At 36.0% G+C, this 17,632-nt stretch overlaps 2 protein-coding genes across 8 annotated transcripts; both read right to left on the bottom strand.

The window, feature by feature from the left end:
- Positions 1-1,527: 1,527 nt before the first annotated feature.
- LOC107458851 (DAR GTPase 2, mitochondrial) lies at positions 1,528-13,297 on the bottom strand. 7 transcript variants are annotated; one of them, XM_021127879.2, is made up of 10 exons: positions 11,316-11,435; positions 9,670-9,871; positions 9,444-9,548; positions 8,506-8,583; positions 7,000-7,150; positions 6,782-6,852; positions 6,038-6,134; positions 2,953-3,158; positions 2,611-2,663; positions 2,193-2,317 (listed from the first exon to the last, which is right to left on the bottom strand). In XM_021127879.2, exons 1-9 carry the CDS (start codon positions 11,345-11,347, stop codon positions 2,622-2,624), a joined length of 984 nt encoding a protein of 327 aa, XP_020983538.1. In that variant the 5' UTR covers positions 11,348-11,435; the 3' UTR covers positions 2,193-2,317; positions 2,611-2,621. The 7 variants fall into 7 exon arrangements, with proteins under 7 accessions (XP_015932542.1, XP_015932541.1, XP_020983534.1 ...); XM_021127878.2 differs by having other exon boundaries at positions 2,611-2,672; XM_016077056.3 differs by lacking the exons at positions 2,611-2,663; positions 11,316-11,435 and adding an exon at positions 13,146-13,297 and having other exon boundaries at positions 1,528-2,317.
- LOC127739602 (putative pentatricopeptide repeat-containing protein At1g03510) lies at positions 10,918-13,204 on the bottom strand. The gene has a single exon (XM_052252066.1). The coding sequence runs from the start codon at positions 12,847-12,849 to the stop codon at positions 11,563-11,565; it is 1,287 nt and encodes a 428-aa protein (XP_052108026.1). The 5' UTR covers positions 12,850-13,204; the 3' UTR covers positions 10,918-11,562.
- Positions 13,298-17,632: the final 4,335 nt, after the last annotated feature.

A 17,632-nucleotide genomic window follows, 5' to 3' on the forward strand; every position in this document is an offset into this window, starting at 1 on the left:
CATGAGTAATTGTTTTAAAATAAATCTGTGATTATTATCTAAAGAGATGAGATATGAATGACCAATGTGTGCAATAGGAGTTTGAGAACCATTACCTGTTCTGCCCCTTGAAAATCCGAAGAGGAGTAAAGATTGGTCTGATCATTGGTGATATGATGTGAGGCTCCCGTGTCTGGAAACCAGGAGGATTCAGCATCAGATTTAGGTGTTGTAAAATAGGCTCTGGGGTTGTGAAAAGAGTTTGGTGGTGGTGTTACTGAGGATGAGGAATTGGAATTGTCGTTTGAATTTATGTGAAAATTCTTGTCGAACCGATGAAAACATGAAGCTGCAGTGTGTACAAATCTTTCACAGAGTTGGCATTGAGGACGATTTGTGGAATTCCAATTCGATCTGCCACCTCTAAAGGTTCTTCCTCGTCCTCTTCTTGCTGCGAAATCTCTATCATTTCCTCTATTGTTGAATTGATAGCTGGTTTGAGTGAAGTTTGATTGTATGATTCCAAGATCAGGTTTCTTGAATTTTTCCAACATACTTTCATGAGAGATCAGTAACGCTTTAGCATCTATTAGACTCAGAGTCTGATTTTGACATCATCGAGATGTAGACTTTGTATTCTTCATTTAAACCCTCAGTAATGGCTTCAAAGTGCTCATCAAGTGTTAAATGATGACCCATGGCAACTCAAGAATCAACAATTTTCCTAATTTTCTTGAGATACTCACTAGCTGAACTTCCTCCTTTCTTGATGCTTTTCAATTCTGTCCTTAATTGCTTGATTTTGATCTTCAAAAATTTTGCAAAGTGCTCTTGAATTCTTTCCCATATCTGATAAGTAAATTTGCAACCAATCATTTTTGTTTTGAAAGATTCATTCATGAATTGAAGAAGTCATGTAGTGAGAAGATTATCACGTTGTTTCCACTGCTTGTAGCTCTTTGAAACTGTGTTGGATGCACGATCTGCTTCAGAATCAAACATGGAGGGGACCAATTCTTTCTGGAGGTGATCTTCAAGATCATTGGCTCCTATTGTGAATAAAACAAGTTGTTCCCAAGTTAAAAAGCTTGCTTCATCAAACTTGTCACCAATCAGCATGAACTTCTGAGAATTATTTGTGAGAAGAGGAAGATTGTTAGTCATGGTTAGTGTTTTGGAAGATGTGATTTCTGGTGAATTTACTTCTAGATCGGAGTCTTGCTCTGATACCATATTTGGTACCAGAGATCAAGAGTGAAGAAGAAGAAGATTGAAGATAAACGTCGCAGAGGAGATTTTGCAACTAACAATGAAATTGGTATTGTGTATCTTATCATTCAATGAAATAAAAGAAATTTTATATTGTACATGAAATGGACCACATAAACACTATATATAGAACTCAATCTTTCCTGGCCCAGAAACCAATTGATAATAGAATTGATAGCTAAAACAGAGTGTTAACACAATAAATCTTGATTTTCTTGTTTAGTCAAGTTATCTCAGTAATAATATTGTTTCTACACTTAACAAAGCTAATTTGGGGATTAAGGTTTTTAAATTTGGTTCAAAGACTAAATTATCATAAAAAGATTTCTACAGCAAGTCAGCTATCCGTTGTCTTGCCAACATGTCAGAAATTAATTCAGATCAGCTTTCTGATGGCATCTCATGGACGAAGAGTGCTTGAAGGACGACTTTAAATCCCGGAGTATAACTTCAAGGATGAATATGAGTAACTGTTAATTTCAAGAACCACTATCAGGCTCGAGTATAACTTCAAAGACCACTTTGAAGCTTAACACGAGATTGCACGTCAGTGTTGGTGTAAAATAAGAGACACATTGCAACAGTATACATTTATTTAATTACTTATAGCAAGGAATTGTACGGCAATGCTATGATATACCAATATGGCGTTTCTACTTCCATAATCAAATTAGTTTTATAGGTGATTAAAATAGATCCAACCAGTTCAAGTGCCTGGGTCTTACATTGAATAGCTTTTTTTCCCTTGGTTAAGACTGATCTAAGCGTGAAGAGATTATTATTATTATTATTATTATGCAGTGGATTGACTGCAATGATTAGTGAAATTTTATGGAAGATGATCCAAAATGTAATGTCCAAGTCGACCCGTGCGGAAAAGATTAAGCAACTTCCCAGCAACCTTGACATGAGCATCTTCTCCACATTCAGCTGAAACATGGAAGGCTTCTTGCAATGCAGCAAACTGCCTAGCAATAAGTGCTCCCATTTCATCTTCATAGCTTATGTTTCCATCAAAAGATGAAACTGTTTCGAAAAGGGTTCGCCGAACATGGCACACTATGTCATCCTACCCAAGCACACCAAGAAAAAGTTAAAATAAGTAGATAATTAAAATAAAAGAAAGGAGACTGCTCACTTCTTCAATACACACTTTTGTGTGTCTGGGGAAGGAAAGGGGAGAGGAGGGGGGTGGGGTTGGGTTTAAGTAACAACATAAATGAGAGGCTTTACCTTTTATATTTTCATTTTACAAAATATAATTACCAAAGATTAAGATCAATTGCAGGAGAATAAAACAATATCTGGAGTATAATTCATTCATATTTATGATATACTAAGGAATAAAGGAACAAAATATACATGCCATTTTGTCATCCAAACCGAGATTTGAATCTTGCGACTTCCAAGGTAATCTGAAAATCCTATAGCTGAGTCATTGGTAGGAGTCCAAAGAGCATATATGCAAACTTAATAAGAAATGTAAACAATTCTTTGACTCCATTGATTAACAAGTTTGTATAGTTACACTGAGAACCGTTTATTAGTGTTCAACTTTTTGATTGTCCTTTCATTCTTCCGCTTCCAGAATCCAAATCTTATTGTTTTAATGAGAATGTAACAATGACTATATTTTAACTATACAATTGAAAGTCAACTACACGAAGAGTCGTTACCAATGCAGTAAGCTAGTAAGTTAAATACCTGCGTGTGATCAGTTGGAATTTGCTTTTTCTTCTTTCCTTCAAACTCAGAAAAAGTCAAACACCCTGTTGGAATGCCGTGGTATATTCCGACAGTATTATCACGTGATAATTTTACCCATTTCTTGTATTGCTCACTAGAGTTGAGAATAGCCAGAAAATATTCAGCAATTTCTTTTCTACTGACCAAACAATCTCCGATTGTTCCTGCATAAGGAATTAAAACAAAGGCATGATTTCCATCAACAAAATGTAGATATTATCAAAAAGTTTGAACTACAAAAGCTAAACTAAAACAGAAATAGTATATTGCTTTTCATGAGGATAGCTGTTTTTGTGGTACGTTTGCTTCACTTTTATGGGTTTGCTTGTTAGTGAAGGAAGGAATTTGGTATGAAAACAATTCAGCACTTTCTTAATGAAGGAAGATAACTTGAAGCATAGAAGATGAAGAAATATTGAGGCATGAGAACATTTGAAAATTGAAATCGTTAACTGCACCAAGAAAGGCAGAATGGTCTTATGGTCCAATCCTTAAGAATAAACTTTAATAGTTGCCAACTCAACTAGTTTTGGATCTGATAGTTAAGTTCATTAAGTTTCTATATGCCTGTAGTATCTAAACATTTATTTAAAGGAATTTAGAGTGTGTTTGGAATATAAAAGAAAGGGAAATTATTTGAATTAAGATAAGCTCAATTGAATTGATTTGATTTGACTGATAAATCAAATCATGTTTGGAATATTATGAAAAGAATGGGTTTGCAATTGCCTTGATTTCCAAATCAATTATTATGTTTAAAAAAGATCTTAAATTTGATTCTCTTTGCAAGGTCATCAATTGGAGCATTGTGTTTGGGTTGGTAAAAGTTTAAAGGATGAAATAGTCTTTTCAAATATTTAGAACTCAAAAAATCCAAATCATATTATATCCTATCTAACAAGGTGGAATTTTTTTATCAAAATATAAGATATGAAAAGTATAGGATTCGACTAATAAATTCTTTTCTTATTTTGTTAAATTCCAAATACATTATTTGATCTCTAAATCAATTCTTCTCTAGGTTTGTTGGATTCCAAACACACTCAATAATGCAAATTCAATATAGACTATATGGTCTTCTTTCTTAATAGCAGAAGAGATTTTGTTGTGGCCCACGCGTACGCATGGCTCCTGTTTCAGCAAAACTGGATTTTGTGTTTTTTAAGCTTAATTTCAAACTTCTAAACCTCTATTTTCATTCTTTTAGCCCCAGAGCATAGTAGTAACTCTAGTAATAAAATGAAGTTAGGAAATGGGGGTAGCTTGGGGGTGAAGTAAGGCTGGAAATTGATGAATTATCTATGGAAATGTAAATACTTGGAGTGCATATGGTGTTATGACTTTAATGAAAATGATTATGCAATGATTACAAGTATTATGAATGCTTTTGGCTTATACACTCAATTATCTGAGATACGAGTTTTCCTGGGTAAAATATCGTGACTTGCCACCACATGTTCCAGGTTGAGACTCGATACTCTGTTGACCCTACGTCATAAAGGTGACCGGGTACGTATAAATTCTCGGGAATGGTACCCCCATTGAGCAATTTGTGTGTGTGTGTGTGTGTGAGAGAGAAAAAGCTATGCATAGACTCTTGACGATGCGCGACGGGGGACAGTCCAGGGTTTAGCAGCCGGACTTGTCGGGTTGGCTTGATAACCGACAGATGAGCCTCATCAGTCATAGGACAGGCATACATCATGTGAATATTGTTTGCTTGTTTGCTATGCATTAATTGGGAGTGCCTAATTGATTATAATATGTTAACTGTTATACTTGCTATCTGTATTACTTGTACTTTATCTGTGTTTGCTTTTGTTTGATTGTCTGTCTATGCAAATTCACTGGAGATGGAGGAATAGAGGAAAGGTAGACAGACTTAGAGTTAAGGTTAAGTTTAAGTTAAGCTTAGATATCCTTAGAAGACCACCTGTTTATGGTTTCTATATTAATACTTTAAGCTTCAATATCTGAGCGTCGGCGTTCTAGGATTGCCTCTAGCACTCCCAAGACCTTATATCTTATGTGCATGACACCTTTACCATGCTGAGAACCCCCGGTTCTCACTCCATACAATGTTGTTGTTTTTCAGATGCAGGTCAAGAGGCACTTCGGTAGGCGTCTGGAGCTCTACAGCAAAGGGGTTTCTGGGTTATTATTTTGGGTGTATATTTGTATATAATCCTATGTATTTAACTCTCCGACAACTTACTTTATTTTGGTACCGCTTAGAGGTTTTATGGAGAACTAGGATTTTTAAACATGTATCTTTGGGTTAAAAGTTGTATATTCTGTATGTGAATATTCTCTAGCCAGCCTTAGCTTCGTAGACTGAGTCGGAGGCTTGTTATCTTGTATTCTTGACCTCCTAATCCTGTTTTCTGTTTAGTTGTGCTTATAAACTTTAGTTTTCTTCGCACGCAAGTAATCCTTAATTCTGAGTGTTGTGCTTTTTATTTTGCGATTTTGCTTTATCTGTTTTTCAAGACTCCTCGTATACTGTATCATTTTCGATATTATTATGTATATATTTTATTTTAGAGGTCGTAATACCACACCACCTCTGTTTTACGGCTTAAGCGTAAAGTTCTGTGTGGTAGGGTGTTACATTATGGTAGACCAGAGTGAAAGTACAATTATGAGGAGGAAGATATATTATCCAAAATATATAAATTCTACTTAACTTTCCAGAGTAAACACTCAAGATAGTCCTTGAAAAATCACATGTACATTCAATTTTGTCCTCAAAAAATCAGATGCCTCAAATTGATCCTAAAAGATACAACCATGAGTCAAATTGACCCTTCCATTAGTATGATGATGACACGTGGCATAAATAATTATGTGACACGTTATCATCTAATAGAAGACTGATTTGATTCATTGTTGTATCTTTACTAATTTGAAGCCTCTAATGTTTCGAAGACCAAATTGACACGTGTGATCTTTTAGAAATCATTTTAACCATTAACTAAGTGATGTTCGTTTAATAAACACAACACAGCAAACACAAGAAAAGGATAAAAATACTTTAACACACCTGTTAAAATTAGTTTTGATAGTACTTCAACGTCAGGAACATCAGGAGATAAAACAGATGGTGTGTCTAAGACAAAAATATTGGGATGACTACCAATCTGAATGGAAAGCAAAGTTTCAGCAGAGAGAAAAGCATTAAAAGATGCAATTAAGACAAAATTTGCAACAAGTTCTTGATTAACTTGTCATCGGCTCAAAAAGTTAGGACATATAAACAATTTTCTTGGTTTTAGCATCTTAAGGGTATGCACACCTCAAAAAATAAGATTATGAAAATAAAAACTATATATATATATACATGCTTTATTTGAGTCTTTGTTAGATAACAATTAAAAACAAAATTGGATGCAAATTTTGTTCCTAGTAGTTCCTGAAAATAAGGTAGGAATAACTATGCATCATTAATTGCTTTTCTTTTATCTGTTTTTGCTTTTGTGAGGATCACTTGTTCCCCAAACCTCATGTCATTCTTCTGAGCCTTACTATATTCTTTTTATCAAAGCTAAACAGCAAAACCTTGTCAAAAACTTTTAAAGAACAGAGAGAAAGCTAGAAAGTAGCATTAGACACAGGGTTTGAACAATCTTTTTTGTTTCACCTATAAAAGAATAAATTTATTTGGGAAGTCAACAAATAGAAGTACGAAATATTGGACGAAAGAAAACTATTTTGGAGTTTTTCAAATATGTAATTCTACAAAAATATTAAGATATTATACAAACTGCAGGGATAAAACACAGCTAACCTTAAAACTTCTTATGTCTTTAGTCTCCCCAGGTTCTGGACTCACAGTTGCATGCCTCAACTTTCCTTTTTCTATAAAGTGAATTTTTCCATAGGGAATAAATTTTACAAGATAGAACTCAACAAACTGACAAAATACACATCAACTTGTGTTTTTCAAAAGTTGAGCTTGTCAACTACTCTACATCAAAATTGTAAGAAAATTTTAAATTTAAATACCTGCTGCACTAATTCTCCCCACTTGATGCAAGGAATTGGCAAGAGCTGACTTTCCAACATTTGGAATTCCAATTAACATCACTGTTGCAGTATAATTAGCATGACTAGTTCCCCTCAATTCTCTCACTTGCCGCTGTATAAGGCCCAAAAGCTTTACAAAGGAAAAAGTCCAATTAGTAATTCATGAACAACTAGAATCAATAAAATAAGAAGATCAATATAGATGTATCAAAATTATACTCTATTTAGCACATTTCATGGTTGTCATATTTCTATTGTAGAATATGCACAAGATCCTTTTCCCTTTTCTTTTGTATATTTTGAGTTTTCATGAAAGAATTATTTTGTAAGTGCAGGAGAAACCAAAGATAACAAAGCAGGACATGGTATACTGCCTGCCAACAAGATGAGGTTGGGAGCAACCTTTAGTGAACATATAGACAATGAAGGAGAAGATTTCAGCCAATTCAAGACGATTTCACCTTATGTGACTTTCTATGATATCACCATTCAAATTGGTGAGTAAACTATATCTAACGGTTGATATATCCACTAACAAGAAAGTGGAACGAATTCATATTCCCTACAAAATCAGTAGCAAACCATCAGATGTTTCCATAGAGAATGCTGAGTTCTTAAGAATCCTAAATTGCCTTTCTCCATTTATGCTTGAGGCTCAGAAAATAGGTGCTGATTGGTCATATTTTGATCTTGAACTGGAGGTATTGACAGCCATTTATGGGTTAGCAAGGAAATAGGCTGAGGAATTGAACATTGGGCAGCAGGAGCGGTGGGCTTTGTAAAGGATAGTTATATAAACAGGATTTGATCGTGTGGAAAGTGCTTTATTTCAAATGCATTTATTCAAATATAGAATGTTCTCTACTAGGCTGCATTTGAGACAAGGGATAGGGTGGAACTTGACACTGAGACAGACACACAAGTATTCTTCCTTCTAATATGTGCATTGAGAAAGTGTATTTCAGTCCCTCCATGTGTTTTGCTGTTTCTGTCTCTGACTCAGTGCTACCAAACATCTTTGCATACCTCTGTGTCCATGTATTTGTGTCTCTAAGACACTTATCAAACGGAGCCCTAGAGAACATATTCTAGAATTGAATTTACAAGAGAACACACATGAAGACTCAAGACGCCAAATTCTTTTTAATTATAATCATATGAATCACTGCACATCAATTGAGAATCTCAGTTTCACAATTCCACTCACTACAATATGAATCTTTTTGCCACATGTGAAACAATAACAATAACAATAACAATAACAATAAAAATTACTAATTATGAAGGTTGCGATAAAATAAAATTGTACTTTAAAAAAGGAGTTCAGAATAGCAACACAGAAAACAATTTCAGAATCTCAAACTGACTTCTCCTAAGGAGCAAAAGTTATTTGCTAGACTGAAACAAATCAAAATACTGTGTGCTACAAACAAAACCATTGATGCATTATGCCACATGTACATGTACACATTCAGTATAGTTTACCTCTTTGATGCTCTCCTTGTTATGAGCGTCAACTCCACATGATATGCAATTTGTTCTCCTAAAATAATCAGTCCATGCCTATTCACAAATGGATTACAAGAAAAATTTATGAAATAAATACACAATCAGAAGCTAAAACACTTCAAATGTCACTTGTTACCAGCATAAACAACCAGAATCCTTTTATCCCACTTGGTGGAGCCAAATGAATCGAATAACATCATTATTCATAAAAGAACCTTGGTTGGTAAACAAGTCCTTTAATATAGTTCTTCTTAATGATTTTGTTTATATTTTTCTTAGTTTCCTTGTACTGCTAACTATTGGAACACCCTCTATTTTATCTAATCTTCTTACCAAGGCTTTTGCAATTTTTCTCACATGACCAAACCACTTAAAACTATAGTTTCAATAATATTTCCTACTATAACTTTCTCTCGGATGCCTAATTTCACTCATTACAATGTGTGATTATAGATTGAATAAGGTAACCTCAATCATCCTTTGTTAGATTAGTCCATTAATTAATTAGAAGGTAACTATTGGTTATTCAGTTAGTTTAACTTCTTCAAAGCTTCTATATATGAGCTAACAACTTCATTGTGTAAACGCAACTTTTCTCATTAATTTCAAGTCTTCCCCCTTCTCTACCAAGAATTTCAACAACTAGAGGAAAGCTCACATTGAAGAATACTTACAGTCTTTAGATCTTATTAATTTAGCAACCAATGGAACATACTTGGTGAATATTTTACTTTTAACTATACATGCCTTCTAATTAAAAGTCAGAATCAATACTATCCAGTGTCATGTATTATAATATTACAATATTATTCTGAAAGTGGTGTAGCATTCTTAGTGTATTTGGAAAGTGTCTTCATTTCAGAAACCAAAATGCCCAGAAAAAAGAAAAACCAAAAAGGGTGAGGATTACATACTTGTGAACCAGATCGACCAGCAAGATCCACTTTGTTCAGTGCTATAATTTGCCTAGAGGAGCATAGGTTGTTTCTTAATAACTCACATTCTGAAGACAAAGGAATCTGAAATTAGAGGGATGAAGAAAAAAGTAAGTTTAAAGTAAGGGAAAGAAACAAAAGATAGAAGCTGAAACACGATTTACAGAGGACTGAAACAGCACAAGAGTTTGCGGTGGCATGCTACCCTTGCATCTCTGACTTCAACAATGAGATCCACCAATGGTAACCTTTCAACAAGTGCACGCGAAGCAGCAGCCATCAGAGAGGTGTACCATGGTGCTTGTGCTCTTTTTGTCCTTCCAATTTTCTCCTTTACAGCTGTGCCTACTTGTCTCGCAAAATGTGTTGCTGTTGCTGCCATACCAGATGTTGAACATGGCCATGCACTACATGCAGAAATTTATGACTGTTTTTCAAGACATGGAAATTAGCAATCAGGAATACCCATCTTGTCAATTAGTTTAACTAAGTAGTGAATAAAACAAGGCTTTTTATATCATATAGGTTGGTCATTCAATAGCCAAGCGTAACTGTGATGCCCGGCAAAGATAAAGTTTGGCACCAATAAGTACTCTTCACTAATTTTCCTTGACATCTAAGCTCATAAACTTCATGTTTGCAACACTAAGCAAGGGCCGCAAGAAAAAGCTATAGAAATTGATATTAAAAAACAGATATAATAAAATTGATTATCAAATATGTAGCTGTCTCTTACAATATAGTAAAATATTCATCAAAAGAAAATTACTTTTAGAATCATACGTTGGGTAAACTACCAAAACTGTCTTCAATTTTTGAACATGCTGGCAAAAATACCTGATGATGTTAAATATAGACATATTCTCAAAAAGTGTTTTAAAGATTGAATTTTAATGTGGTTTTTTGCAAACATGATTATAAAAATGAAACATTTTTATTCTCAAAACAGAATCAGGAGTTTTGGAAATAATATGACAAAAATTATGTGCTCTCCTTAAGAATTCAGAGAGAACAGACAATTGGATCAGAATCTCTCAATGTGATATTATTGGTTGTGCATGAATGAGTTGTGATTGCAGAATATATAGGGCTTATATATTCTGTAATCACAACTCATTGACACACAATATTGTTGGAGGTACAGCAGTCACTACAGTTACAGCTGTCACTGACTACCAGGCAGTGACCTACTGCTCTTAGTGTCTATACACCTATACTCTATAACTCCTCATTCTGATTGATCTATGTTATCTGGAAAATTTTGTCCCTGACTGATTGAATGTGAAGAGATGTATGTGATTCTAAGACTGACACATACAGACCAATTAGATAAAACTTGTCAATTAATCCTTCATAGAGATTAGTCAGAAAAACATGCCTAATCACCAAGTTTGATTTACTTTAAGTAAACCAAATTTTTTTAAAGATCCAGCATAAAGAACAAGGAATGGAATGGAGCAATTCAAATTCATGAATCAAATAATATCACCCAATCTTTGAATATAACTAATAAACTCTATACGCATGGTGCCATGGTTGGCAAACTATGCTCCTCTTGTCAGGTCGAGGAACAAACAGCAATACAATCATTATTTTCCATCAAAATAAAACAAATCATGAAAAAAGTATAATTCTTAAGTTTATAGATCAATGTAACATTTTGAGTTTGAATTATCTAGTTGCTAGAAAGCGGTAGCCGATGCTAGAAATGAAGGATTCCTGTAACGGGTTTCACATCTATCTCCATCTTAAAATGACAAAGTAATCTTAATCTCCGGACCTAAAAGGAGATCATTCACGAAAACCTTGACAAGAAGTGCAAGTGCCATATTTCCACCCACTCTGCCTTACCTGTCAGTCATGAACACATCTTGATATCTCATGCATTGCTACTTGCCTGGAGTTAGTACATAGCGAAAGAGGCAACATCTCTAAAACAATTAATCTTTTCAGATTATGAAACATTCATCAAGCATTCATCGGGAAAATTGCAACACTAGTCCAAGATTTTCCTCCTTCATTAAGATAACCCCGTATCAATGTGCTCATCCTTCTACAAGAACATCATTTTGGATGAAACACATGTAGCCAAATGTCATCATTCTGAATACACAACCCAACTACTTCCAGTTGTTGCCTTCACTCCCTGCTCTTTCATCAGCATTCTAATTTTCTCAGCTTCCTCCTGTCTCCCAACACTAGCATACATTTTTGCCAACAGCACATAATTGGCAGGATTATCAGGCTCAATCTCTGACAAAGCTCTAGCTGCAATCTCTGCCAATTCCAGATCACCAAAGTTCCGACAAGCCCCAAGAAGGGCACCCCATGCTTTGGCAGTGACTTTCACTGGCATCTCTTGTATAACTTGATATGCTTCATGTAACCTGCCTGCCCTGCTCAGAACATCAACTAAACACGAATAATGATCACTATTTGGTTCAACACCAAAATCTTTGTACATCCTAGTAAAATAATACAAGGCTTCATCAGCTAATCCAGCATGGCTACAAGCTTTCAAAACCCCAAGAAAAGTAATCCCATCAGGCTGCACTTTTGCAAATTCCATTTGCTTGAAGATTTCTAAAGCATCCCTTGCCCGCCCATGGAGAGCATATGCAGATATCAAGCTGCTCCATGCAACTAAATCCCTTTCCTTCATTCTCCAAAACACACCATGCGAATGCATAAGGCAACCACTTCGGCCATACGCCTCAACTAAACCACTACTCAACTGGGGATGGGAGTCGATGTCATTCCTTATTGCATAACCATGAATCTCCTTAATCAAATTCAAAGCTGCTACCCCAATAGCAGCAGGAAGCAGAGCAAGAAGGGTTATCAACTGTGGCTTCAATCCAAGTTCAATCATCTTTCTATAGAATGCTATAGCCTTGAATGACCCATCATCCAGTCTTGCCATACCAGCTATAATTGAATTGAAAGTTGATTCATTAGGCATGATATCCATGGCTTGGAACAGCTGTAAAGCATTACCCACTTCATGAAAATGTGAATAGAGCGATATCATTGCATTCCACACAACTACATTTCTACTGGGAATTTCATCAAACAGCTGGCGTGCAGAAGAAACGGAGACGCATTTCCCGTACAAATCCACAAGAGCGCTGGCAACAAACTGGTTTGAAAGAAAGGAGGCTTTGGAGACATGAGCATGGATTGAAGTGCCAAGTTGGGGGCGATTCAGGGCAGTGCAGGATTTGAGTATGAGGGAGAAGACATGGGCATCAAGAGTCAAGGCAAGATATGAATGCATGTGTCGGAAAACAGCAAGCGCTTCTTCGTGACGACCACCGCTTATGTGGGAGGACATGTGCTTGGTGAATGAAAGCAAGCGTGTAAGGTTGGTAGAGTAAGATCCCATGATCAGTTGACTAAGACATCCACCCTGTAATTCCTTTGGGTTATTGATTAATTAAGCCATGCCTATGGTAATGGTAAACCTTTCTAAGCGTGGGAAATGGATTCAACCCAAAGGGCTCTCCTATGGCTATTAGGATATCTAGCTCGTTTTTTGAATGTGTTTTATGTAATATTTGTTCTAATGAAACGTTTGATAACAGAACCAAAGGAGAGTTTCATTTCTAGTTGAAGGTGAAAGTCAAATCAAGTTAAGTCGGAGAAGAAACAGCAAGAAGTAAGAGAAGAGAAGACACTCACAGATTGAAGACACAGCTTTGTGCGCGGCTCTCGGCTGATTTCGGTAATTCGGTGGATTTTACAAACTCCCTTTTCTTTTAAATAAAAAAATAGAACTTGCTTTTGTGGGTGTGGTTTTTAGAATGGTTGTGACTTTAGGCTCAATTTTATGGAAATCGAACGCATATGTGTGCTATTCTTATGAATTCATGGGGACTAGATATATATGTTGAATAGTTTTTTGGCAGTGTAACGTAGAAAAATTCAGACTGTGCGAGTTCTTTGATTATAAACTTTTGCATAGTAAATTGTACGGTCCGATTTGTATGCTAATAAGAATTAAAATTTCAGAAGGTTGAAATCGGACTTTCCGTGTTGCTTTAGCTTAGTTTTTTAATATGAAATGGGACAACAAATCGCATGGTCTGAGTTCCATGCTGAGAATTGGAATTTGGGAAGATTGAACTCGGACCCTACGTTTTGCGTAAGCTTGGCAATTTTTTATATGAATTGCTAGATGAAATCGCATGGTCCGATTTCATTTTTTAATACTTTTTTTGAATCAGGTTAACCTACTCGAAGGGTGCGAGTTCGTTAAAGAGGCCTATATAAAAGTGTGAAGTGAACTGGTGGTAGCTTACTCGCGTCTTCTTCCGCTTCTTGAACGGCTGCTTTTTCTGTTTCTTCTTTCTCGTTTCTTCATTACTTGTTTTGAACTTGAAAATCTAGTAGCTAAAGTTATGCTTTTTTTTGGGTGATTGAGAGAAATGAGTGACAGAGTGTTACTAAAAGTGTATTATTTTGGTCAGATTTTGCTACAAACATCTGAAGGAGTAAAATTTATTTGTGAAAATCTGCTAGATGTTGTTATTCCTTTTATCATCTCATTTAAAGAGCTCAAAGGTGTGATCTGTGAAAAGATTGATTCTGAGAGGGCAAGAAAAATATCCTGTATTCTACACAGATATCCCATACCAGTGTTTGGTGGATTCGTCCAGTTTCAAACCAAATATGTGACGGACGAAGCGAGCATGCAAGAGATGTTTTCAATGTATATTGAAAACCGGGCTCAGATCTCGTTCATCGAGTTGTATGTTGAGTTTGAACAATTTGAGGCCGATCGGAATATTCTACGGGAAGATTATAATAGTGACAGTGAAGAAGAGTTCGAAAGTAACTACGAATTTGTTGGTCCAGATGGAGATGAAGATCAAGGTGATGGAACTATGGCTCCAGATGTTACAGAGGTGGTAAATGCACTCGCAAACGAAGTGTCGTTTGAGGAGCCATCATTCATGCGAGTTTTGGACTTGGAAGCCATGCATGTTCTGGAGTTTCCGGAATATATGACTACAGGTACGTAATTCGTCGTATTAGTTTTTTTTAGTTAGTTATTGATTTAGTTAAGAATAAATTAGTATTTATGTACCATTATTTAATCATGCGTTGATGTCATAGTTCTCAGGATTGAACCGGTGGTCGAACGGTTCAGGTGACTGGGTCACTTCAACCGCTGGGTTAGTGGAATGAACTGGTTGACTCGGTCTTATGTAGATAAAAAATAAATAATAGCATGAATGTTAAATAACAAACTTGAAAATATATGTGTTTGATAACATTTTAAGAAAATCAAGTTATTTTAAACCAATATGGAACAGGAACAATAAATATTTTATTTTTTTACTGTTATATATATACTACAAGTACTTATTAATAATAAAATTCTCTCGAATATGATTATTAAATATTACGTGAGTTTGTAATTATTATTCGCACTGGATCGATGCCTTGTACGGTTCAAACCAAATGAACCAGATCGGTTAGGGTCCGGTTCATTGGGTTTGACGATCGAACCGGCCGGTCCGGTCTGATTTTTACATCTGTTGCTGTTGTTCTTTTTTTATTATAGTGGCATAATAACATGTTGTCAGATTTGAATTTATATCAGACTAGAGTCAGTGAATGTAGATTTACCCTTACTATCTGTGTATTAATTTGATTTTTCCTATGGTGGTTGTACCAGCAGAAATTCCTATTGTGCAGATGGTGAATTTGCCGTTAGTATGGAGTTTAGTTCCAGGGAAGCTGTTATTAAGGTGATAAAAGAGTATACCATACGACGAAGCGTAGACTACTGGGTGTATGAGTTTGAGCCGTTGATATTTTATGCCAAGTGTACACAATATGGGTTAGGGTGTGATTGGCTTATCATGGTTAGCATGATTAGCAGGAAGTATTATTGGGTTATAAGGAGGTATAATGGTAGTCACACCTGTACCAGAGCCACTATTTCACAGGATCATTCGAAGCTGGATTTTATCATAATTGCAGAAGCAATAAAGCCATTGGTTGAGGCTGACCCCTCCTTAAAGGTAAAATCGGTTATAGCAGAAGTGCAATCGAAGTTCAACTACACCGTTAGTTATCAGAAAGCATGGTTGGCTAAGGAAAGGGCAGTAGAAAAAATATTTGGAGGTTGGAAAGCATCATTTGAAGCGTTGCCTATATAGTTTGAGGCCATGTGTCATAAGGAGCCATCAGCTGTTGTCCATTTCGAGACTATGCCTGCATATCAAGGCGATAACTTGGTGGGTGATATTCGGGTACTGCATCGAATATTTTGGAGTTATTACCCCTGTATTAGGGCATTCAGACATTGTAAGCCAATTGTCCAAGTAGATGGGACTCACTTGTACGGAAAGTATAACGGTTGTCTACTAGTGGCAGTTTCACAGGATGGCAACAACAATATCGTCCCAATTGCATTTGCTATTGTGGAAGGAGAGACTTCTGATGCATGGCATTTTTTCCTTAGTAACCTTTGTCAACATGTTGTCACTCGGGATGGTGTGGGTCTAATATCCGACCGACATGAAACCATCAATGCAGCTGTGGAATGCAGTAACGAAGTTTGGTCACCTCCTAGAACTTTTCATATGTTTTGCATCAGGCATATAGAGTCAATTTTTTTGAGAAAGTTCAATGCACCGTACTTCCGAAAATTGGTTGTCAACATCAGTAACCATTTAGTAAATTTAAGAAAGTTATTAACAGAGATACCTTCAACATTTGTTTTGACCTCTATTATTTTTCTTTTTTTTATGTTGTTATCCTCTAGGATATTCGAGGATGGTGCGGGAGTACGAAGTGCGTTACCAACAATTACGGGAACGGGACGAGGCGTATACAAACTGGTTAAACCGAATTCCTCGCGAACAGTACGCATTGGCATTTGATGGTGGATACCGATGCGGTCACATGACGATGAATCTAGTAGAATGCATCAATTCAGTGTTGAAGGGTGCACGCAATCTTCCCATTACTGTTCTTGTGAAGGTAACATTCTACAGGCTAAACGAGTTGTTCACCCGAAAAAGAGCGGAGGCAGAAGCGCAGATTAATGCTGGTCATGTGTTCTCTGATGTCGTGACCTCGAAGTTGCATGCAAACTAGCTTGCATCAGGAAACATTCAGGTTAGTTGCTTTAACCGGCAAAATGAGGTTTTTGAGGTGCGTGAGATGCCAAGCGGACTGGAGTTTACAGTCGATCTACGTGGCCTTCGATGTGACTGTGGTGAGTTCTAGGTAGACCGGATCCCCTGTAGACATATGTTCGCATGTTGTGCCAACCAGCGACTGGATTGAAAACTGTATGTGCATGATGTGTATAAGATAGACCAAGTTCGGCGGGTGTACCGAGCAAGGTTTAGGCCACTAGGTAATCCTACTACATGGCTTGCTTACAATAGACCTCGGTTCGTACTGAATTTGTACCTGAGACGCATCACGAAAGGTCGCCCCAGGTTGACCTGCTTCTTGAATCAGATGGACACGCGAATGTTACGTCGTCCTAGGCGATATAGGCTATGTGGGGCTGAGGGACACAATCATAGCAGATGCCATCAGTCAGATGGTGCAAATGCCGACAGAGATGCTCAATAGGTTCACAGTCTAAGATGATATTATATATGTAGTATGGCATGAGTTGTCCAATTGATGTAACATGACCTGATATATGTAACATTGTATAATATCACTCGAATTCTCATTTAATTAGTTTATATCTATTATATTATTATATAATACAAGTATTTATTAAAAAATAATACTAATAGATATTATATAATTATAAAAAAATAAATGAGTTTATAATTATTGTTAAATAAAAATATAATTAATTTAAGAATAAGTGAATTTATAACTAAATTTAAAATAAATTAGATAGAAAAAAATTATTTGTTAGAAGATATATATATTATAATTTGCATTAGTATTTATGAAAATCATCACAGCTTAGTGGCTGTGAATAGTGCTATGTTTCTAAGAGGGGAGGGGTTCGAATCCCTATTTTAACATTTTGTTAAAATTTAACCCTAACCTGTTCGGTTGAATCGAGTATTATCGAGTTTTCACTGGTTTGTACCGGGTTTGACCGGTTCGTACCGGTTTCCAATCTTATGAGGTCCAAATATCAGACCGGACCGGTAGAGGATCTGTTTTACCGTCTT

Source organism: Arachis duranensis, chromosome 7, assembly GCF_000817695.3.
Source record: "Arachis duranensis cultivar V14167 chromosome 7, aradu.V14167.gnm2.J7QH, whole genome shotgun sequence".
NCBI lineage: Eukaryota > Viridiplantae > Streptophyta > Magnoliopsida > Fabales > Fabaceae > Arachis > Arachis duranensis.

Coding starts and splice junctions, on each gene's coding strand:
- LOC107458851 (XM_021127875.2), bottom strand. CDS start 11,347: ATGAGATATCAAGATGTGTTCATGACTGACAG. Junction 9,872..11,315: donor GATGTGTTCATGACTGACAG/GTAAGGCAGAGT, acceptor TTCTGCATGTAG/TGCATGGCCATGTTCAACAT. Junction 3,159..6,037: donor ATCAAAACTAATTTTAACAG/GTGTGTTAAAGT, acceptor TTCCTTATGCAG/GAACAATCGGAGATTGTTTG.
- LOC127739602 (XM_052252066.1), bottom strand. CDS start 12,849: ATGGGATCTTACTCTACCAACCTTACACGCTTGCTTTCATTCACCAAG.